The sequence below is a fragment of the Peromyscus californicus genome, unplaced genomic scaffold (genome assembly GCF_007827085.1).
Source record: "Peromyscus californicus insignis strain IS unplaced genomic scaffold, ASM782708v3 Scaffold_17__1_contigs__length_78620276, whole genome shotgun sequence".
Lineage (NCBI taxonomy): Eukaryota > Metazoa > Chordata > Mammalia > Rodentia > Cricetidae > Peromyscus > Peromyscus californicus.
The window spans coordinates 10276093-10301414 of NW_026294469.1; the positions used below are offsets into that span (position 1 = coordinate 10276093).

The window sequence follows — 25322 nt, forward strand, 5'->3', positions numbered from 1 at the left end:
TCAACTCTCCCACTGCAAAGGGCTGAGGTTCAGCTAACTGCTGAGCCTCCCTTGGCTCCTGTGGCAGACCCACTCCACAGAGAGCTTCTCTAACAAACAAATGGGCTGCCAAAGTGTTTGCTCCCTTGGAAAATTAAAACAGGAAAAAAAAACCCATAAAACCAGGAATAACCTAACAGAAATGAATTTTTATTTATTCCATTCAATTTGTTTGTTTCAAGCCAATTCTGTTATCGATTGCAGCCAGAACGCCAATGAAAACCTCAGGGAAAAAAGAGAAGTAGGTAAATGGAGAGTGAAAGACACAGTGGCTGAGGTTAATAACTGCTGTGCTGGCTAATTTTATGTCAGCTTAACACAGGCTAGAGTCCTCTGAAAGGAGAGAAGACCAGTTGAGAAATTGCCTCTATAAGATTGTGCTGTGGGCAAGCCTGTGGGATATTTTCTTAATTAGTGATTGATGGGGGAGGGCCCAGCCCATTGTAGGTGGAACAATCCTGGTGGGATAGTGTCCTGGGTTCTATAAGAAAGCAAGCTGAGCAAGCCATGATGAGCAAGCATCACTCCTCCATAGCCTCTGCATCAGCTCTTGCCTCCAGATTTTTGCCCTGTTTGAGTTCCTGTACTGACTTCCTTCAGTGATGGACTACAGTGTGGAAACATGAGGCAAATGAACTCTTTCCTCCCCAGCTTGTTTGGAAACTGTGTTTCATCACAGCAATAGAAACCAAAACCAAGACAATTGCTAATACAACACATGATCTTTAGACCTTACCTGAAAGGATTCATACTGCTCACGATCTACGGGACCAGTGCAATACAGGTTTCCAGTATCTCTTTCCACATAAAATAAGTTCAGAGGATCTCTATCAACTCCTGGACCTCTGATGGAATAGTATATGGTGTAGTTTTGAGCAGTATCAGATTGGATCTAGAGAGTAGATATTATAAGCATGAGACATATTTTTATTTCAGCAGAATTTTCAGGGGTATGTTTATGCTATTACACTGCCAGTTACTAGAATAAACAATAGTCGTATGTCTTATTCAGTATTAGAAAAATGCAGCAATAGAATAAAGAATTATGATTGAAAACAAGATATTTACAAAATCCTACAGCAGAATCTTAATTTCCAAATCAAGGAATATTTCGAAGATTGAACATTATAGACATGAACCAAACACTTGGGACTTCTCTGTGTTAGAAAATATAACAATACGAGAGTGAATGGTTATCTCTTGCCAGTCTATTTAAGTCCTGAGATGAAACTGTACTTGACAAAGCATTTTAGAAAGTGGTTTTCACCAGGTATGGTGGCATATGCCTGTAGTCCCAGCACGGAGAAAGTAGAGACAGGGGAACTAGGAGATAAGGCCAGCCCGAGGCTACTGAACAAGACCTGTCCAAGTGGATAAGACAAATTCTGAAAGACAAACATCACGTTTTCTCTCATTTATGAATCTGGACTATATATGTGTGTGTGTGTGTGTGCTTGTGTGTGTATATATATATATATATATATTTGTGTATGTATCTATGTATATGTATATATATAAATGTGTGTGTTTATGTATACATATGTATATATATACTCTAACCCCCATATATATATATATATATATACACATATATGTGTGTGTGTGCTTCTGTTTGTATATATATATATTTGTGTATGTATATATATAAATATTTATGTGTGTGTTTACGTATATATATATGTATATATATACCCTAACCCCCATGTATATATACATATGTGTGTGTGTGTGTGTGTGTGTGTGTGTGTGTGTGTGTGTAACAATTTATATACGACATGAAAGCAGAAGGGGGACTGAAGGAAGGGGATGGGGGTATGGCAACAGAGAGAAGTGAGTGGATAGGAGTGACTATGGTGAAAATACATGATATGCTTGAAAGGATCTGTCTTTGTGAAGCTTAACAGTGAACAAAACGAACATCAACTGAGCTACATGATGAAATCTTGCCTCAGATTGGGGGTGGGAGAACCTCCCTGCTCTTGCAGAAGACCTAACTTTGGTTCCCAGCTCCTACAAGCATCCATAACTTGAGTTCCAGGGGATCTGATGTCCTTTTTCTGGCCCCCACAGGACTAGATGCATGTGATGCACATAAATTCATGTGGATGCACACACAGCCACATAAAACAAATCAATTTTTAAAAAGAAATTGACTTGGTAGATGGAAACTGGTAGGGAAGATGGAAACGGAGCAGCAGGATAGTAGAGGGATGAATATGAGCAAAGCGTAACGATTGAAATAAGCGAAGATGTAATAGTGAACCCACTGTTGTGTGCACTAATTTACAACTTCACTTAGAACACTAGGAGGAAGGGAAGAAACAGACTTGGGAATAATGACTAGAAAGACTGTGTCTCCTTCAGTTTGGCAATTTTCATGTTTATTGAGGCATGCATTTTTGGATTTTATAAGCTGTGCCCAGCCTCTGTGATACCCTTGTTGACTAGGAAAAAATTTTAAAAAACATGCTTTAGAATGCTAGATGAGCTTTACAGCTCTTACAGATTTCATGACTAAAGCTGAAAAATGCGTACACAACTGTTAAGAAATACACATATATGTTGAAACATGATACTTAAACCTTCCATTCAGATATTCACACGCAACTATTTTACATATTTTTGATTAGTAAAGATTCAACCAAGGCCTTGAACATGGCAGCCAAGAATTCTGAGATACATTTCCAGCCCTCATGCAATTATTTTTAAATCAATATTAATTATTTTTTGAAAATAGAAGTAAACTATACCTGTTGAAGGAAAAGTGGGAAAGGACCCAAGGAGTTTTCTAGCATGGAACAAGGGATAGGCGCCCATCTTCTCTTGGTACGGCTGAGAACTTTCTCTGTGTGCAGTCTTTTATTTAGTACCTTGATTTAGAAGACAAGAATGATAAACTTTCATTGTTAAAGTCAATGATGACTTCATCCCCAGACATTAGAGCTGATATATTTGTCTCCTCTTACGAAGATTGGCTAGGGAAGTGTAAACCCATGATGGTGCTTCAAAACCAAACTAATCTTCAATACTGCAGAAATAATAACAAGAATGACAAAGAATAAGACTGTGGTTGTTATGCCAACCATTCTCTTGGGAAAATACTTTGGTGGAAATATGGAAGAAAGAGAGATGGGCTGGAAGAATAGACATAACACTGAAAAGCAAATTCTTGCTGCCACATTGCAATGCAAGGACACAAGAGGAAGGAGATGGAATGAGAATGACTGGGACAGTTAGCATAAGCAGATTCCACTCACCAGCAACTAGCCAGAGCCAGGGGACCAACAGTCATCTGTCAGATGAAGAGAGAAATATCGTGACAGCGCTCCGACTGCTTCAGTGAAGAATGGCCAGGGACTACCGAGGAGAGGTTGTTTTGACCTTTGGTGTCACAATCGATAGGCACGTACATGGTCCCACCCTTCTCCCTTGTCACCTGTCTTCTAAGACTACAAGCCATGCTAATGACACAGGGTAGGCAAGATGTGAGCAAAGGAGGAAAGTTGTAGCTGTGTCCCAGAGGCTGAGCCTCCTGATAGTCGGAAGCTCATTGAGGTTTAACACCCTGAAGCTGCAGTTAGATTGTTTCTGCTATATTAGAAACTTAAGCACAAGGGTATTCTCCCACACGTGTGCCCTAACAAAGGGGCTGCATCCTCCAAGGCCTGGCATCATCTCTTGCATTGTAGCTTGACCCATCTATATACACACTCCTTTTGTGGGCTTTTCTAGAGGATCATGGAAAGAAACCCCCTAAAAATACATGTGTTCCATCATAACTTGACACCATAAAAGGATCATCTTTCCCCCAGAATATGCCACCCATCTCGTGAATATTAATAAAACTTCTTTAAGAGCCACAACACGGAATTCGCGGGGCAGATGACTGCCTTGCACCACCCAATCTCTGTCTGTAGGGTTTGTTTGCTTGCTGTGGGTTGGCTAAATAAACATCTGCTCAAACTCTCTATGTCTTTTGACTGAAGTCTTATCTTCAAGAAGACAAGAACCAGAAACCCTTTTAACACTAGTACGCATGAGGGGAGAAAATTTTAATCAAGAGGGGGTAGTTTCCAAACTCGCTTTGGAAATCCATTCCAAAAATCAAGAAGTGTCACTTTGGGTCCTAACTCAAGGTCTCGGTGAAGCTTATCGCAAATGAGAGGGATGACGAACTGCGATGACGTGTTGCACAGCCAACCCTCCTTCACTAAACACTGCTGACCCACAGCTTTCATTTGTCACCCCAAGTCTTCTCCGGTTCCACATCCTCCTTGGCGGTGTCAGTTGACCCTAAGGAGGCAACACCATTACGCTTTCCGCATACCTTCTCATTTACCTCTGCTGGAACTTCTAAATGGACAGATAGCTCTCTTTCTTCTTGGCTCTCCGCGTTGAAAAGCCATATAGTAAAGCTTCTTTGGCCCGAGGACAAGACAACAGAATTGGTTGTGTACACAGAGCCATCTTCTAAGACTTGGAAATCAGGATCACTCAGATGAATTACATTTGCCGATTTAAGGCAGTCCTTCAGGTTCACTGAGGAAATACATACAGCAGTTCACTTTAGCAGCATAGAGTTCAGAAGTATATACAGTATGTGTGTGCAAGGGGAGAGAAACACTTAAATCACATTCACACTGGAATATTTAGTGTTTTTAAATCATATATGAAACTATATGGTTAAGATCCTCTCTAAACACACATATTGTTTCTAGTGCTTGTTCTACACCCATTTGGAGAGATATTTCTCCTGAAACAAAGGAATGTGAACTCCAGTATTTGAATATTTGACACAACACTAAAAATGAGTTTTTTTTCATAACTAAAATTAGCTGTTAAAGACTACATACTACCTGAGTTAAAGTTATTAAATTGATATACTACTGAAGTCTACACCAAATGTAAAATAGTTAACATATGATGGTCACATTGGGTTGATTTACTTTTCCTTATACAACTAAGTCCTATAAAGAATTGACAGGCCAGTAAGATATCAGGGGGTAAAGCTCTGGTCCTATATGTGTGTGCTTGTGTGTGTGTGTGTGTGTGTGTGTGTGTGTGTGTGTGTGTGTGTGCGCGCACATGCAGACTCACACACACTTATTTAATAAGTTAAATAAAACAAAGGATTGATGAAAAGAAGTACATGGGGCTAAAGATATAGCTCAGGGTAGACGGTTTGCTCAGCATATACAATGACTGGTGCAATGCTGTACAAATGGGCTTGATGCCCAGCACACCTTAAAGAATGGTGGAAATAAAATGCAGTAAGAAGTCAAAATATTTAATGATGAAAATCCAAGAACAACACCTTCAAACTCAAGAAATAATTCCAATATTATTTCTCAAATGCTTAGAAACATACACAATACCATCCATGCAGTACAAATGTCAAAAATTATGTCATTATTTGAACTTAAATCTTTTTATCTTCTTTGGGTAATCATATTTTTCAATAAAAATATGATATAACATGTGTTAAAAATGAATGCACTATTCACTTTTAACTATTAATCATGAATTGCTCATGGTCCTAAATGTCACAGTAACTTTTAACAAAGCATACCACATTAGGACTTATTACAGACTGCAGCTGCTCTTTACCTCTGCCAACAAATTTCTCAGCAGGTAGTTCAGAGGGGACCTGAAGGATCACTTCTTTACAAGCATCACAGGCAAGTGCAAGGATCTAGAAGAAACAGATTAGTGTCATACACTCACAAGATCTTTCTAATGAATATGGAGTTTACCTAAGTCTCAATTACATAGTAATATCCTCTTAATTACATAAAAGAAACAGTAAATACTTAAGTATATGTATAGCTACACAATTTTTTAAAATTATTTTTAAAACTTTATAATTTAAAATTATTTATTATTTGATTTAACAAAATAAAATAAGAAATATGTACTAGAGTAAGAAACCTGAAATATATGAAGGAGATGGACCAAAGGGTAACAGGTCCCCATGGCTCCCTTCTTTACAGTGGACTTAATACTGGAGGAACCACATTCTTTCTTAGGAATGTTTTTATTTTACTTTGTAAAATGAATTTACTAGTATCTTCACTGACTGGGACAGTGGAGTGAGGATCCAGCAGCAACATGTGTGAGACTGGACCAAACACACACAAGAAAGAGAAAAAAAATGAATTCACCATCCCATCACACTGTTTCCATAAATGTTCAATATCCCAGGAGCTACAGAGCCCAAACAGCAGTCTTCTGAACCAAACCTGGGTGCCACCACTGAAAGGCACTGTGACTGCCATGGGAGGGGTGGGCAATATCTAGGTATGAGTCTATGCAAACATGGGACCTTATTCTGAAGACACACCTTCTCACTGACTGTTAGAAAACACCTGACTTCAAATATTTTAAACTATTTAGTAATCTACTGTGAGCCAATTTCAACTGATCGTGCACTTGAAAACCTAAATTTTATTATGTTGTGAACTTTTTCTGTGGATGCCTCTGAAAGATGTGTGCTCCGTTTTCCTCACTTCACCAAAATGATAGGCCCAAAGCAAGAAAACCAGCCAGCATCTATGCTGCTAAGTATGAAGTCCTTTAGCATAAACTAAAATCAGCCGGATTTGGATAAACATTTTCATTTCCAGTCTATCTTAAAGCACCTGTAATTATCCAATTTCAACTATATAGGAATGATCCAATAAGTCAGAGATTACATTTTAATTGCAAAATTGAAATACCTCTCCCCAAACAAGACTTTTAAATTGAAAGTAAAAGACGGGAAATTTCTTTCTCTCTTTTTTTCTTTCTTTCTTTCTTTCTTTTTCTTTCTTTCTTTCTTTCTTCCTTTCTTTCTTTCTTTCCTTTTTGCCAAGAGAGTAAGACTTTATTGTTCTTTACAAAGTTAATGTGGTAACCCCAAATTGCCAACTAAACATTAGGATTTTAAAAATTGACTTTTTAACATTGGAATAAAAAGTGGATGCTGGAGGTTGGGGAGGTAGCTCAGTATAACAGGACCCTGGTTCAGTTACGAGCACCCACACCCAGGGGATCTGATGCCTTCATCTGAACTCTGCATGCCCATGCTGCAGATATACACATAAAATAAATTAAAAAGTTTAACTCTGGCTGAGACTGACCACCCGGAACCACTTCTCAAGCATTCTCACTCAAACCCCAAGAAGCCTGGAGTTACCACTGTAGCTGGAATTTGCATTAGCTATTCCCCCCTCCCCCCATCTAATGTATGGACAGTAAGTGAGCCCTTAGGACTAGAACAAGAATTCAAGACTTCTTAAGGGACAGGGGCCTGTGTATGGTGCTTACAGGGGAAGAAGGGAATTTTCACAGGCTGCCTAGCCAAGGGAGCAGGGGCACAGCCAGGTGTTTCAAGGACTGTGGCTCAAGGAGCCTGACAAAGAAGATCTCATTCACTTAGCCAACACTTATCCATTCAACCAACACTCGGTGATAAGGAGGTGCTAAGCTGAGTCACAGGCTCCAGCAGCCAGCAAAGCAAAGACCTTGCCCTCTACAGATCATGGAGCAATGCACCAGTAAACAAACAGACAAGTGCACAAATGTCACACCCCACTAAGACAGATAGCAGTTACCGGAGAAATAAAGCAGAGAAAGGAAAGAAGGCTGGAGTCTAGATGAACTGAGGGGAAAACCAGTTCCATACTTAAAGAACAGTCTGGAAGATGTTACTGAGGATCTATAATGTCATGGTGAGAAGTGCAGGTTTTGTTCAGAGAGCAAAGGAAAGCAGCAATGCATAGAACTGCAGAGTGGCCTTATCTGGGGTTCACAAGCAGTCAATCAACTGGCCTCATGGCAACAAGACCGCAGACACGTGGGCACAGGAGCCAGGAGAGCAACTGCAATGGCGTACCAGTGTTCTAAGATAGGGTCATGGTCCTTGCACTGAGGTCTCAGTGGTAGAGGAGTTGAATGGCCCAGTTAAGGCAACTGCTTTTGGAAACAAATTTCATTGAATGTCTGCTATATAGTAGACAAACATGATCTGCGTGAAAATTCAACCCCAGGATGATAAGACGTATTTGTAAGCTCAATAGGGTACGGAAATGCCGTGATAGGGAAGTGCAGATTGGTAAGGGAGAGCCAACCTCACCTAGGAACAAGATGAGGTCAACTGAGGCGTGGCCATGAGTCAGTCATGATAGGAGAAGGGAAGGTTTACACTGTAAAGGTACCGAAAGACAGATGAGAGAAACGTAAATAGACATCTATCATACAGTGGTTCTCAACCCGTGGGTCGTGACCCCTTCAGGGGTTGAACAACCCTTTCATAGTGGTCACCCACGACCATCAGAAAACACAGATAATTACATTACAATTCACCACAGTAGCAAAATTACGGTTAGGAAGTAGCACTGAAAATAATTTTACAGTTGGTGGTCACCATATGAGGAACTGTAATAAAGGGTCACAGCATTAGCACGTGTGAGAACCACTGCTATAGTGAATGATGTGCATAGCACAAAGAGAAAAAAAATTAAAGTGGTTTTGAAGAATAAGTTTGGAGCAGTTTCTGAATAGTGTCAACAACCTATGTGCACTTTCTTCTACACACGATAAGGAGCGGCTTTGGTTTACAGTTGGGACCCCAAAGGCATGAATTCTGGGTGCTACGCCCCATCCCTGGATGGTGTGGGCTTGACTTAATCAATGGCTGTAAATGCATGTTTCATTTGATGGCACTGTTAGAAGGTGCTGGAAAGTTTGTGTTGGCTCCCGATTCATGCAAGGAAGTCACTGAAGGTGAGGCCGTGAAAGATGGAGCCTGTACTGTCTCTTTCCTGGTATTCCTTTTCGCTTAATATTTACCCTGAGATAAATAGCTTTCCTCGACCATGACCTTCATCCATGATGTATCTGCCTTGCCTGAGCCTAAAAGCAATGGCATCAGTTAACCATGGACTAAAACTTTTAAAATTCGGAGCTGGAATATAGCTTCTCTCCTTTAACATCTTTTTCTCAGGTATTTCTCAGAGCACTGAAAAAAAAACTGACCAACAAAAAAGCAAAGATTTGTCTCCAGTAAATGAAGGTTTATGTTGGAGTGTGGTAAGTCTGAATATTGTGGAGAAATAAATCAGTGGAAAGAACTTTAATTGAATGAAGACATGTAAGAAAACTAGGAGAATGTCATGAAAAAAATTAACTAGCTGAATAACATGATTTTGAAACATCTTACAGCATCAAAGAACGAACAAAAATAGCAAAGAATTGAAGGCCAGGGTCTGCAGATAAAGCTGAAACCTAGACTAAGTTATAGATGTTACTTCTGACCTGCCAAGATTGGCTCTGGTTTGTTGGCCTCAATAGACAGAGGGAAATGAAACACAGGACACACCTACAATGTATAGGAAGCTACACTCCATTACACCTTCAATATGAGATACTGCCACAGTTAAGCTGGCTTTGCATTGGTTTGAGATTCATTCAAATCCATGTTTTGAGTAAAAAAAAAAAAAAAAAAGCTCTCTTGTATGCCTATGAAGATATTTCCAAGAGGTTTAAATGAAGAGAGAAGACCCATCCTGAATGTGGGCGACACCATCCCAAGGGCAGGGGAGCAGGAATGAGTAATAAGGAGGAAACACACTGAGTGCCAGCACCCCTGCTTGCTACTTCCTGACTGTCTGTACAAGGGGACCAGATGCCTCACTCTTCTTCTGCCACAGCTTTCCCACCGAAGGAGACTGTAGCCTCCAACTAGAGCCAAAATAAACGCTTCCCTTTTTAATTGATTCTAGTCAGGTATTTGTTCACAGCAACAAGAAAAGTAGATGATCTCATAACTAAACCCAGAACCATAACAGGTTTTCCAAGGTCACCGTAGATGCTTCACATCACATTGAAGACATCTTAGACAAAAGAGCTAGGTAGGGCTTGCAAAGAGGAGGAAATATCTCTATTTACATCTGCTTTGACATTAGCTACAAAACTCAAGCAAACCAACCAATGAATTCCCATGAGGGAAGCAACTGCTAAAACACAGTTATCACTACTCTTCCTGTCCATGAATGAAACCAGTCACGCAGTATAGAAGTTGTTTTCTAAAGCGATCAAATGCGTGGAAATGCCAGGGAGGAAATTCTGTAAGAAGCCTACAAGGCTTAGTGGCGGCAGCACTATGCTGTCTGCTTCCTGACTGTGGGTACCAAACTCCTTGCTCTCGTCCTGCCATGACGTCCCCATGAAAGACTCGACTCTTTCAGACAAACCTAAACACATTTCTGCATTTACACAGAAAGAAAAGTGGATCCGGTCTGCCATAAGAGAAATCAGCAACATACATACATTAATCCTCAATTAAACGACAACTTTATGATCCCCATAAAATCTCAACACAGTATTTCCTGGAGCTAAACAAGCTAGTTCAAAAGGTCATAGGAAAAACTATGAAAAAGAAGAGCGATGAAGGGTTATGTAGCCGTTAAAGGAGCAGATGAAGTCCTACTAAGTAAAACAAGACTATGTATCAGAATGTGGATACAAAAGTATTAGTTACAAGATTTACAAAGGACAAAGGCCACGCCTGCCTTTACCTGCTCTAGTCACAGTCCACAAAGGACATACAGAACTGTTGTCACTAATAATTTGTGAGTTTTCTATTTGTCACATGCTTGCCTACATAGCATGTTGTCAAACACCATTAAGTATGAAGAGGCATTTCAATGTTCCTTTTAACTCACTTTTCCTCATTTTTATATTTTAATGTTTTTTTATTTCTAGAATTTGTCTTGTCCTTGTTCATACTAGAATTTTCTTCACAACTTATAAGAACTTTTTAATGTATTACACTGGGCTTTAAAATGTATCCGTGTTAAAAAAGGCAAATACATCTACCTTTTAACGTAGCTTATGCTGTTGTTTGCTTTGGCATGGTTTTATTTTTGTATTTTTACTATGGGAATTCTGATTGTTTTTATATCATTGCGTTTCTCAACTTAAAAAAGTTGAAATCTGAGTCACAGACAGGCTTTCTTAACTGAAAATGTATAGGATTCATCATGTTTCTCCTGTAATCCATATGGTGTCATCTTGCATTTTAATAGTTCATCTACTTGGAGTTTCCTGTGGTATTCTGCATAAAGTATGGGTTCAATTTTATCTTTTGCAAAACTTCTGCCTAGCTCAAGTAGCCTCAAAGTCAATCTCAATAATTCTTGTATAAGATGTGACACAGTGGGTCTCAACCTTCCTAATGCTGCGACCCTTTAATACAGTTCACGTTGTGGTGACCCTACCCCAATATAAAATTATTTTCATTGCTACTTCATAACTGTAATTTTGCTACTGTGGTGAATCATAACATAAAATATGTGTGTTTTTCCGATTGTCTCAGGGGTCTTGACCCACAGGTTGAGAACCACTGATGTAACATGACTTCAACCATTAAACAGCTTTCTGTCTAGCCGTATAAAACCTGTTCAAAGAAGACAACATCTCCAAAATCAGTCATTGGCTTTGTGTTCGTCCTCTATAACTCTGGTACTCCTATTCATAAATATGCCTGCTCATATATGACCGGCATACAGACAGATTTATCCACCGAGACATTATTAACAACAGCAAAAGTCAGCAACAGAAGTGATACCAGTAAACAGACCCATACAGTATCTTTGAAGATGAAGTTATTTTGACAATAAAGGATTAAGAGGAGTAATGAGGAAAAAGAAGCTTCTAGACTTGCCCATGAGGAGCAAGGTACACAGACATTCTGTATATTGAAATCTCTGATACCAAAAGAAAAACATTATTTGAGAACATAAAAAAAAGGTATGCTACCGAGTATATCTGTAGAAATATAAAGGCTTGTTGTTTAAGGGTGATGTCTGAAACAGCAATATTAATTTAGGATAATGTGATATTTTAAAACATAACATAGATGAAATTACCTCCAGAAAAAATGCATATATATATTTACACACACACACACACACACACACACACACACACACACACACACATTCCAAGAAACAAGACTTAGAACAAAGCTCCACAGAAAATCAGCATTTGCAAGTGAGGAAAACAGTGGCCAGACAAAAGTAATAAACAGAAGGCGGTGGCCAGGTCATGCGGCATAGGAAGAGGAGGGTCCACTGCCTAACAGCTACATCATTTATGTCATTTAAGACACAGGCGTCCAGACAGCTGTTGCACAGCATTGTGCTGGTAGCTAATTTTCTGTTACTGTACACTTAAACCCTGTCAAAAGGAAGGTCTCATGTTATGCCTTTATATCATACACAGAAAAAGGGAGGATGGGGGAATCAAGAAACCGAGTAAGGAGTCAGATTCTAAGGGTCAGAGAGGTTTTTCCTAAGGTGTTAATGTCCAGAATAACGACTCAATCACAGGGTAGAATTATGTGAAGAATAGAGCACATCACTTGAACTTGTCAAAGAAGATCTTGGAAGGCTGCAGAGAACAAAGCACCATTTGGGGCATTCAGGAAGAAAGCTCCAGTGGTTAGGACACTATGGGGTGGGGCCGTACTAGGAAGTGGAGAGAAGCTGACTTGTGGAATGTCAAGGGATTACCTGAGTATATGAGAAATAGGAGATGCAAAGGGAGCCGCACCCCAAAAAGTTATTCTTCTTCTTCAGTAGACCTCGTACTTCTCACACCCTTCTGAGGCTGGCAAAGCTCTATTCACATACACCACACTGGCGTTTAGAACAACCTGAGGGGACTCACACTACACTTGGCTGCTTGAAAGCAAAATGCCAGCAGCCAGAACGCCCCGCCCCCTTCCCAGTGCCTATCCCTAGACTCTGAAACTAAGAGAGACCTAGGAGTGAGGGTTCTATTTCAGCTGATTCTCTCGTAGCATTCACTTCTCTTAAAGTGATCTAAGGCATGTGTATTTAGGTGTGCAGGTTTGCACTGGGCAATGCTATATCACGAAGACTAAGCATGCCTTTTTTTTCCAAGAATAAGGCCCTGCAGTATAAAAGGAAGTGGCAACTTCCTTCACTAGATATCAACCAAAGTTCATTCTTTGTCATCAGCAACATATTTTGTGACCATTGTTTGCCCTAGGCTGTTTCTTCAGCCATAAAATCTTGACTGCGAGATACTTGTCCCTACCTGTGCTTATGAATAGCCCCTGGGAATTGTGATCAAAAGTTTAAAGTCCATTCATTCCTTGGAACTGACATTCTAAGTCCAGTAACCAACCAGATTTTCAATAACTAAAAACATAGGAACCCCTTGTGAAAAGAGAGTCCAGGAGAAATGGGAGATGCCTTAACCATTCTGACCACACACACACACACACACACACACACACACACACACACACACACACACACACACACATACACTACATACACTTGGTTTCCTGGGTTCCTCCAGGCTTCCTTCAGGGACAGCTGGAGCTTACTGCTGCAGGCTAAGGGCGAAAGGACACCATATCAAGTTGGTCACCTAGCACAATAAGCTTTTTCCTTGTCCAAGGGATCCACATAAAACTACACGCTAGGGCATTCTTATCCCTGACTCCCGAAGGCCTACTCCCCGGGGTGAATTCTGGAGTCTTCTGGCTCCCGAGGGAGATCCAGTCAGGTCCCTAATAAAGTCACTTTTTTGGCTCCCACTCAGAGAGGGCTTAAGGTCCTGGCTGTTTTCAGTCTTAAAGGAGAATGAATCTGAGCAGAGTTGAGACTCCTCCCAGGACAAATCTCAGGGCCAGGAAGTTCACTTCCCAGAGTTTGATGGGATCAGTGGTCATCTCTGTTCGCCCATCTCCTAATTTTGGGAGCAAGTCCAGACTCTCTCACTCTCTCCTTCGCTCCAACTCTCACTTCTCTCTCGAATCCCAACCCTAGCACAGAACCCTCAAAAGCAACAAGTCCTTTCTTTGACCCCAAGGACACCACACTGGCTTTCGGTGTCGTCCCCTGGGGAGCTACCCTCAGTCAGGATGGCCAGCACCCAGGGCTCCAGGGACCGTGCTCCCAACCTGGCACAGCCCGGGCGCACCCCGCTCTGCCCAGGGAACCCCGAGGCCAGGGTTTTGGCTGGGCGTTCGCGATCCGCCCCCGTCTCCAACCGCGCGTGCCTATTTCAGCACGCAGCCACACTCCCTCCCCTGCGGGACCTTGGCGCCCGGGTCGCTCAGCTTCCTGCCGCCCTCCCTCACCTCCAACAACTACCGCTTAAGAGGTCGCCAGGCCCGGTGACCCCCACCTGGGCCAGCCGCCCCGCCCCGATGTCCCTCTCCCCGTCCCAGGACGGTCCCCGGAGCTCACCGCTAGGGTCAGTAGGTGCGGAAGGCCACGGGCTGGGCTCCCGGAGCGCGCACGTCCTGCAGCCGCCATGGCCAACTCAAAGGACAGGTCGCCGCCCCGCACCGCTGCGCAGAGGTGGAGCGCGCACAGGCGCTTTTCTTGCGCTTGTCTGATGCTCCCGCCTTGATCCCAAGGGGCTTTTCCTCTGGCCGAGGGTGGAGCTCCAGGCAAGTCCAAAAGACTCCAATAGGCCACTCTTATTTTTCTTGTGTCTTCATGGCTTTAAGAACTCAACCGGTGGGAACTCCCTCTCACTGCCACCCTTTCAGCTGAACTAGGTGCTTCTCACCAGCAGAAGCCACCTATATGTCCCTTGTCACCCCCACCACCCACCCCGCCCCGGTGGCCGTCTGGCAGGATTAGCAGCTGGCCCTGCCCAGCAGAAGCCCTGACTGTACTAACACTCACCGCAGAGCTCTGGCCCTGGCTCCGCCCAGCGCACTTCCCATTGCAGGTGGAGGTCCCTGCCCTGGAGGGTAACTCCCAGACCCACAACTGTCCTGAATCAACTGGCTGAGTTACTCACAGCTGCCTGAGGCCAGCCTGATAAGAGGTGGACTCAAGGGAGATTCTATTATGTAAATCAAAATCGGACAGACAGACATGTATATATGGTTCCAACAGGAGTTGCCTCCTAGAGGGTCTCAAGATTCAGAAATTACGTAGTTTGGCAGTGACACAGGTTCGATAATTTAGGGAGAAAAGAAAAGAAAGGAAAGTGGGGAGGGAGGGAGAGGAGGAAGGGAGGGAGGGAGGGAGGAAGGGAGGAAGGAAGGAAAGAAAGGGAAAGGGAAATGACAAAAACAAAATTACTACAGAAAACACATCAACTGAGGCCCAGCCATCAGCTAAATGCGTGCTACTGATTTTCTCTAAGAACCTTGTCATATATGAACATGTTTTCTTGTGGTTTTCTCCTGAGCATCTCCCTCATGGGAGTCCCCAGCATCCTGGTACCAATTATTTTTCTCTGTGCTGTCATCAGGATTAGAGTTCATGGTGAAAAGTGAAGAACAGGAGAATTTGCTTTCTGACTTGACAGGTACTTAAGCCTATGAATTACAGCAGCACTTAGCCAGGAAAATGAAGCTTGAGAGCTGTGTGCTTTGCACTCCTCAGAATGGGCTTTCTGACTCACCCTTCTGCACCTCTTTTCAAAGACACCAGGGAAGTTTCACCAGGAAGACAAACGTGTCCCTTCCCTGTCACCTGGCTTAAGGGTAGCTGTAGAAAACAAGTTTGAAGAGATGACCACAGCACTCAATGCCATTTCAATTACTGAAAATGTTTTCCTGCTATGAACAGACCCAGAATGGTGGTAATAGCAGTCACATGTTAAATTGAACACTGATGTCTAATGGTAAATGTCTGTTGTTTTCTATTAATGAATGCTACACAAGTGGGTGTTCTGTTGTCTCCACAGCCATGAAATTATCAGCGATTGCTAGTAAAATAAGCCTGGGTCACGAGTCTGAGTGTCATGCTTTTGTTTTCTTACTTCTTAACCCTCATTCATGTTTGCCCAGTGATGATTTCATAAATGCCTATCAACTCATTGGTGATGACATCACAGTGTCCAGCTCCAAGCTTGCCAGAGAGCACAGAAGCCAACTGGTTTCGGCGTCACAGCTCTTGACAATAGGACATTGCCAAACTCTTGCCTACCTTCAGCCTCCAATGCCTTTGGGATGGCTCATGCTCTTTCTCATTCCAGAAAGGGGTGAGAGAGCAATCTGACAATTCATCTCAGAGATACCAGGTAACTGAAGCTTATAAAATAGCAATTTTTGTGTTTCTTCATGAAAATTTACTCAAGGAATTAGATAAAATTTACATATTCTAAGTAAATGTTTCACCTTAATAGATTAGACTAGCTGAACCTTGTAAATTCCTCCTTAAACCAGTTTTGAAACATCCTACCCTGAAAGTGTGAAAAGTATAGATAGATGTGACTCTTTTTAAGCATGTCATTTGACTGTGAACACTAACTGCACACATATGCCAGCACTCTGTTACTCTAACAGAATCAAAAGTCAGGATCAGCTTCCTGCCCATCTTGCCCTGCTTTGAGAACATCTCAGGCATCAGCACTCACATTTGATAAGAAAAATAATCCTATGACACCTCTTCTATCTAAAATGAAACTGCTGAACTGATCATGAGAGTCTTACCAAGAGACAGATAGAGACAGAGGTTGGTTGTATAGATATCACAGAGAGTCAGAAGCAAAGGCCCCCTAAAGAGAGGAACAATGTACAACTCGAATTCCAGGGGCCAACCCTACCCAATAGTTTCACAGAATTCCAGCTGCAGAGGCCAGAAACTAAATATGCTGAAGTAAACAAGCAAGCAAACAAAATACCCACTTACACAGATGTATGCACAAAGACACCTGTCACTGAGCAGGTTAATTCGTGGTAGATCCCCACCTCTACCTCCCACAATTGCCAGAGCCCGTGAAAGAGAAATTCGTGGATGAATGCAACTTTTGGGAGGACTCTATCTATCTGAGGTGTGTCCCTAACACAGCATTGACAAGGGAGCAAGTCTGACACAAATAAAAGGTGGAAAAGAAAACAAGATGGAAATGCACTGCTCAGATCTCAGAGGTGGAATAAAGAGTCAACCCAATGATACCAACAAGGGCACAACTCCTCACTGCCCAGACTTGTCCTACCGATTAAATGATACGGTATAGGATGCACTCGGAATAAATGCTCAAAATGTTCCTTAAGTCCTCCAGTGTCTGTTATTATGGGCACCCCTCTTCTCCACACTGTACTACCCCATCTCTGCCTCCCTTTTTTAACATATTCCATCTCATTCTTGTGACTGTTGCCTGCTTTTCTACTTTGGAAGGAGACTCTCCATTTGGTGTAGAACTTAGTTCTAGTGCTGATTCACCCATCACTTCTAATCCTTCAGCCCCTTCTCAACAGCACACAAAGACTTCCTTCCTTTGGTGTCTATGACTTAACTATGAGAAACTAAACTGAGACTACAGGAGGTTTGTGTACTTCTTGAAATTGCACCAATTTTTAAAAATGAATTCTTTTATAATACAAGGAATGCATTTTTGAATTCCTGTTAAATAAACTGTTTACTTCCTACTGTTCCACACACTTCAAGTTTGCTTTTCAAAATTAATGTCTGTGACATGGAATGTATACACGGGAGCCTTGACAAAGAGTGTGTTTGAGTTTAAATCCCAGGTCAAACAAGCCAAGATTGTCTGTCCTGGTTTTCTTCTTTCTTATTGGCTGTGCCTGTGTATTCTCTTCTGATTGTATAGAGACTGTCCCTTGTGCCTTATCTGACTTAGAAGTATTGCTTCACTCTAAGTGTTGATGCTCACACATGCGCACACGCACACACACACACACCTGTGTTTTTCAGGTCTTTGCACTCATAGATTTCTGTTGCTGTAAGTGCTATAGTGTGTTGTTTCTTCTGCTTGAAGACTCCTCCTGTGCCCCTGGGAGGGCTAACTCCTGTCTACTCTACAAATGTCAGCTTTCATTTATCCCCTAACTAGGTAGAACCCTCTTCACTAAATTAGTTCAGAACACTTATCACAGTTATCATGATAACTTTGTTAATAAATTAATTAATTTTTAATTAATATTTCTTTCTCACCAAAGATTACATTTAAAGACCTTTTTGTGTTTGGGTTCACCCCTATGTCTCCCACACTAGCACACTTCCCAAACAGTTAACAGTCAAGTATTTGTGGAATGAATGAACGAATGAGCAAATGCAAGGTTGACAAACACACAGCACATTTGGACAGATTTTTGACAAGTAATTCATTCTTTTTTCTACTCTCCATCTATATTGACACATTAGATTGATGTCATGGGTCACATTTACTAGGGCAGGAATTCCTAATACGTATCAAACATGCTTAATCGATAAAGAGGAGCCGACAGAGAATGACCACCATTTCTGTAAAAGAGTAGACAAGTATAGTGATTGATTTTAATTTATAAGTTAAGAAAGATGAGTGTGTAATAAGAACTTAGTATCTTAAAAATAAATAAATAAAGGCAGCAGCAGACCCTACAATGGCTAATCTCAACTGTCACTGAGAGAAATTCCATAAAGGAGATGATCCTCCCCCAGGTGACAAGAACCCTTAGGGGACAGTGCAGGTTTCTTTGCTGGTGAGGGCATCTGTTCTCTGTGCTGCTGCCCTACCCCTCTCATTTCAGATTCCAGATTCTTCGATCTTGCAATGGGAACTGAAGACCAGTAACCCTCCAAGAGCTGCCATCCATCAGTGTCAGATTAGGACAACTGAGGCACCCAGCCCCATAGATTGACTGGTTATAGAGTCATTGGCTTCTCAGGCATGCAGACCACCACTGTTGGGCTATCCAAGAATGTAAATGATTCTAGTAAGTTCTGTTCTTTGGTAATATAGATGCATTCTGTTAGTTCTGTCCTTCTGGAGGATCTTGCCTGAAGAAAAGAAGAAATCATTGAGAGATGGGATTGAGAGAACAGACTCATGGTTAAATAAAAATAAAACTGGGCCCATACTTACATGCAAAGTAGCTTCTAGACTGGCCAATCTGTGCAGTGGCTGCAGATCCACAGTTGGTGGAAAACAACGCAGAATAAACAATTGTGTCTCAAGAGGTAGAAAGAGATTTTCAAAATAAATCCAAATCTGGCCCATGGAAACAACACCTTTTTCACAGTTAAGCTCATCCTCTCCTCTTATGCCATCATCCCATCTGCTCCCACCTGCTCAGGGTCATTTTGGTAGCAATTCTGCCCCTTTTCCCATACATCATTCATTAAACCCATCTCAGTCCTCTCAATAACACCTCGCTCTACTGCATTTCTCCTGCTGACTACCACAACCCATTTCTTTGCTTTTCTTTCTAGAAAAAGAAATATTGAAGAGCTTTGGATCCATTTAAGTTCAAGACTCCTGCTTAACAAAGGACACCATAGCAGTTCTTCGATGGTGAGAAGACATGTTTTGTTACATAAAAAAAAACAAAACATCTGGATATACTGGAGACTTCAACACATGTGCAAGAAGGTAACAGAGCTTCAAAAGACAAACAAGAAAGGGACTAAGCATGTTAAAACAGAGATTTCAAAGGCTACCAGTGTGTGTGTCAAGAAATCAGATAATGGTTCCTAAAATATTAAATTATCCTTTGGCTAAATAATTGTAAAAGCTGATAAGTTATGGATAATTTGAGAACCCTGGTAGAATTACAAATTTAAAAGAATGCCCTCATATCCCTTTGATTGAGCAATCATTCTCTTATTGTGCAATTACAAGAGATTCTCATTGTTTTCTATAAAAGGTCATTTGTTATAAGGAAGTTAGGAACAATCTGCACCACCATCTTCAGAAAGCAAATCTGAATTACATTTCTGAATTAAATATAAATGTAAGCAAACAAAAAGTTTACAACAATAACATGTTTTATGCAAAAAAGGACATTCTAAACAAACTCCTCGTGGAAGTAAAACATGAGCTTGAGAAGCACAGGTGTGCAAGACAGGGGCAAGAGAAAAGGGGTTAACAAAGAGAAAGAGAAATTAAATTTTAAAGGAAAGAGAAATATTTTATACTGTGTTTTAAGAGGAGTATTTTATAGGAAAATTGTTTTACCAGAAAATTGAATAGTGTATTACTTTTTATTATATGTCCTTTTGCTAGTAGTATAGACTTGTTTCTATCCTATAATGAGGAATAATAATGAAATGAACTACTAATAAGCCAAGCGAGTAGAGAAGTCATCAACATTGACCCAGTGGGAGGAGCTAGAAGTCTTGGTGGTATATATACACAGAACATCATAACTGGTAGTACATTTGTGTGGCTGTTAGCTTGTCACACATAATCCTATAGTCCAGATGTTCAACAGAATATTCCAAATGATAAAGAGACCATATGTCCTCAAGGTGGACCAGATTCAATTTGTCATAATCTACTAACAAAAGATGAAAATACTAGGTGGTCTGTAGTTATAGCAGAAGCAAATAAGAATTCAAGCTTCAAATTAAGTAGGTCAACCAAATCAGGAAATTGTAATGTTTTAAGTGAGGTATGTGCAAAGAACATTTCAAGTCACAAATAGTAAATATCTATGTGAAAAGATTGGGCATAAAACATTTTATTTACTGGAAAAAATGTAATAGAAGGCAAGTAATCTTGATGACGCATGCCTGAAATGCTAACCAACCACCCAGAGGGAGCCACTAAATTCTGTGCCCAGCAGGAAGTTGTTCAGTAGATAGAGTCTATAATCGCTACCTATCTGAGACTCTACAATTCATTAGGGCTTCTTAGGAATAGTATAACCCCATAATAAGTCAAAAAAAATCTTACTGAAATTCTAAGCAGATGAATGGATAAGTAATCCTAAAACAATGAAAACAACACAGAATAAAGAAAACTGATGAATAGAATTGAGAGGCTGGAAGAACCCAGTAATGTATTTTTAAATTATTTTATTTATGTAATTCTAATATTTAAAATATTAACTTTTTTGATGAACAGTCAGTTCAACTACAGCTTATATTATATAAATAACCTTAACTGGTAATCTTTATGATCAGTTTCCACATGCTGAAGGAAAATGTTCTTTGAAATTTTGTTAATAAAATGTAAAGATTTTAATCTTCAAGTATGTGTGGATGAAGAGGCCCTCAACAATGGGGTTTCAGAATGTGTGATAGAGCAGATGACAGACAGAAGAAAGAAGCAGCTGTCGCTGTGCCTAGAGGACACTCAGTGGCATAATGGAAAAGATGAAAGTGAAAACAGTAGTTGTTGATGGGCATGGTCACCGGGCCCTCTTCCTTCCTTCTGTGTGTGGCCACTATTATCTAGTTTGAAGTCATGAGAACCATCTCCCCAGAGCTTTTTGTGAGAAATCTTTGTATACCTCTCCTCTGTTCCAACTTCAGATCATCTGCCTGGCCCATTACTGACCGACCTGCTTTCTGTTTCACAGAGTACTTGGAAATTATAGAGAACTTCTAGAAGCTTCTCTCTGCTTAATCACCCCTGGGCACCTGGACCAGATTATGATCTCTTCTTCCATTCCTTGTAAGCACCACCCCATTCATGACTAAAGTCAGACTCTCTTCTTGTGCCATCATTCTACTCCGTCCTGCTCAAGGTCAAGGAAAAATTCTGCTTCTTCTCTCTCACTTCATCCACTAAACCACCTGTATCTTCCCAATCACATGTGAGACAAACAAAGAAAGCTCCTACCTGGCTCCACCCCATTTCTTCTGTCAATTACCATATCCCAGGAATAAAGGGATGTTCTTAGAGCTGAGTGGAATAGACTTTTTCCCAGCTTTGTTTTAGTATCTGAATTTCAAGAAGCTGGTCCACCCATCATTGAAACATATCTGTCTCTTGACTTCTGTTTTTCTCTCTCCATATCATTAATTGATGCCTTTTCTTGTATAACCTTTCAATACTGCAGTGCTGTAGGACTTAGTGCACGTCCTACATCATGATTCCCAGTATCCTCACTCCGATGTTGATCTCATCCAGCCTCCAACTTTAAATGTTGGCAGGATGCTGAGACCAGCATCTCTAAATCTGTTACAGATCTCTCTCCAGGTTTAGGTTCGAATTGCACACTAAAGTCTTAACTCTAGTACCTCCAAGGTCTTGCAAAATTCATCTTTCTGCTTTCAGTCAAGACCAACACCCCTTTTCCAATAGTTAAGCAACTTTTTGCTTCTCCTTTTTTTCTTATATTCTAGGTGCAATCAGCAAATCCTACCAAAGGTACCCAGGAAGAATACCTGGACTTCACCTAGTTCTCACCATCTCCATCAATACTGTTCTGATTCTACCTGCCGTCATCTCTCAAGATTGTGTCAAAACACTCTTAATTGGCTTTCTTGTCGCCAATGCTCCTAACTTTAATTCATTTTCAACCAAGCAACTTTGTTGTCCTTGTCATTAGATAATTTAGGGCTGAATCTAACAGCACACTCCTGTAATCCCAGCCCTCAAGAGAATGAGGCAAAAAGATCAAGAGTTCAAGATTAGCTGGGTTACATAGAGAGTACCTTCCTCAATAAATCACTAAAAAAGAAATAAATGTAAATAGTTTGGATTGTTATGTTATTGTACTAAGTTCTTCTAAAATTCTTTCAAAATTTAAAAAACAAACAAACAAAAATCCCACAGAGGTTTCTTATGCCAGTGAGACCAAATGTCAAATATCTCCAATAATCTCCAGGATTTGAAAGGTCAAGTGTGACGTAGCTATTCCAGTGTGTTCAGAAGGCATGAGAGTCCTCTCTTGAGGCTTACTTCAAGAGGCTTTCCACAGTCTGTTGCTGCTTCCTGGAAGTTGAAATGTACCTCTCCAACCATGTAGTCTCTACTCAACCACATCCACCTAATAGAAAATAAGCCACCTCTTGGTCATTGGGCTCTTCGGTTTTTCTCACTTTGTTTTTCTTTCTGTGATAGTTTTATTGAGATAGAACTCAAGTTGTTCTCTCTCGTGTTAATTACATTTCACTAGAAAGTAGCCTCAGGACTGGGGCTGTAGCTCAGTTGGTAGATTGCTGGCCTAGCATGCAAAAGCCCTAAATTTGGTACACAGCATCTCATAAATGGAGCATGGGGGTGCATGTCTATAATCCCAGCACTCAGATAGGTGAAGGCAGGAAGATCAGAAGTTCAAGGCTATCCTCAGCTACAAGTAAAGTCTAAGACCAGTCTGGGATACAAGAGACTCTGATGATGATAATGATGATGATGATGATGATGATGATGATGATGATGATGATTAACATATTAGCTTGTCTTTCCCAAGAGAATCCTAGCACCTAGAATCAGGATAGGAAAACTTAGAGGAGTGGGAAGAAATAGACAAGGAGCAAAATTCTTGGCATGTCCTTGAGAATAAAAGCACACAGTTGGATATCCACACAGAATGAAATATATCACACCACTACAGTCACTTTTATAGCTATATAAAAAGTGTCCCCAGTCCTGAATGCATTTCTAACCCTCGGGAATAGATTACACAGATACTGAATAGTAGCAAAAAAGCACATTCAGTGCATCCTTCATGACTAAGTTAGAGACAGTAAAGATTTGCTTGAAACTCCAATAAATAGCTCATGTTCAAAATATCTAATCAAAAATCATCGTCACTCCAAAATAAAATGAGGTCTGCTGTTTTCCTCAATGAAACTATTTTTGTCATCCTCCCACTTGGTCAAGAAACTGGAGTTACAGAATTCAGCCTCTCTTCTCTCCTGGGCCTCTTGCCAAGCTCCAGGATCATGCGTGTGCTGGACTCTTTATGGCTTATGTGACCATCTCACCTGGTCTCCCAGCTCACCACTATCTCCCACTTATTCTCTTAACATCAATTTTCTAGCTGTTCTTTGAGGCCCTTTTGCTTCTTGGTTGTTTGTTTCTATAGTTGTTTTTTATTGTTTCTGCTTTTTCTTGGCTCTGGTCTTTAATCTATCAACAAAATGTTATCTCCTGCCTTGCTTGAGCCATGCCTCACTTTTCCAAAGAGGAAAAAGACCCTGACTCTTCTGTCTGACGTTGTTGTTGTTGTTGTTGTTTTGTTTTCTACTTCTTTCATTACAGCCAACCAAAGAACTGTAATGATTAGATTTGTAAATCTATCTCCTGTCTCAAATCTCCCAGTCTTTATATAGTCAGACAATTGTAGTCTTATAGACTAATAGTGTGTCCTGACCATCACTTTAGAGACAGATGTGATAGCTGAAGTCACATTGATCATCTTGTGTTTCTGAAGTAATTTGTATAAAAAAGAAAGTAATCAAAAAGAAGGATTTCAAGGACACTGATTAAGTTGACTCTGTATGAGCCCAGCATTTGCCTTGCTTTGCACTAGAGAAAAATTAACTTTATTTTGTTTAAGCCACTGTCCACCTGTCATTACAGACTAATACAAGGCCTAGCCATTCCATTCGATAAATAAGATGTTTTATATTGTCTATAACACAGAACAACAGAATTCCAGTGCGGCTCATTGGAAGCTGTAATAAGCATTGGTCATACAGCAAAGCCATAAAATTGTCTTGTCACAGACTGAAACTGCCATCATCCCTGTCAAGCTCACCTTTACTGACTCTAAGGCTGAAGTCTATTCAAGGAAGCACAGAAAATGGTTTGGGAATTATAATGGAAAGAAAGAGACTGAATTTTGATCAACTGAAAAGTGAAATCCTGCCTCGGGCTATGAAGTTGCAAGTGAGTATTGAGTCTGTCAGACTGAAGGCAGCTAGAGCAATGCCACACCATTCAACTGGAGTGTTCACAAGAGCAGAAAATAAACCACTGCAAATACAATATGCTGCATTTTAAACAGTGTACACTGACAGAAGTTGTTCTCATTTAGGGGATTCACTTAATGCAACCATTAAATATTCAATACCATGTATATCAACAATTTAAAAACAAAACCTCAGGCCTGGGATAGAGCTCTGGGGCAGAGCTGTGGCTAGCATGCATGAGATCGATTCTATCCCCAGCAAAAAGTAAAAACAAAAGCAAAACCTTACTGAGCCCAGTTGTAAGGGGCTACCTTACAGCAAGGAAAATTCAGGTCCTTGAATTCAAGAGCATGATAATTTTGGTTGATAAAATCAACCACAAGATTATTCTTCAAGTTGAAGGGTCAAAGTGATGAAGTTCAATGATCTGACAGAATCACATAGCATCTTATTATAAAACTCCAGGTCTCCTAAATCCTTTAAATTCATGCTTCTGGGTTTAGTAGGGCAGTAAGACAGTACCTGCTGACTATTATGATCCTGGTCTTATTTCCAGTAAGTGACTAATTCTTCCCTGCACTTTGATTTGGGATTGGTTTGAAGAACTCTAAAATATCACCAGGTCTCCTTGATTTGAACTCTGAATGAAAAGAAAATGAGTTATTGGCCAACATGATGCTCACTTCTCCAACCTTATCACCACGA

At 40.7% G+C, this 25322-nt stretch overlaps 1 protein-coding gene across 3 annotated transcripts in view; it reads right to left on the minus strand.

The window, feature by feature from the left end:
* The window catches only part of LOC128112568 (desmocollin-2), a 36564-nt gene extending 21886 nt beyond the window's left edge, over window positions 1-14678 (minus strand). The window contains exons 1-5 of one of the 3 annotated variants that reach the window (XM_052741603.1): window positions 14307-14678; window positions 5647-5731; window positions 4379-4578; window positions 2790-2909; window positions 776-931 (exon numbers count right to left, since the gene is read on the minus strand). In XM_052741603.1, the coding sequence (XP_052597563.1) occupies window positions 776-931; window positions 2790-2909; window positions 4379-4578; window positions 5647-5731; window positions 14307-14375 (630 nt within the window). In that variant the 5' untranslated portion in view covers window positions 14376-14678. Of the gene's footprint in view, window positions 1-775; window positions 932-2789; window positions 4259-4378; window positions 4579-5646; window positions 5732-14306 lie in introns of those variants that run through there. The other 2 variants (XM_052741601.1, XM_052741602.1) reach the window with 2 other exon arrangements.
* Between the last annotated feature and the right edge of the window lie 10644 nt (window positions 14679-25322).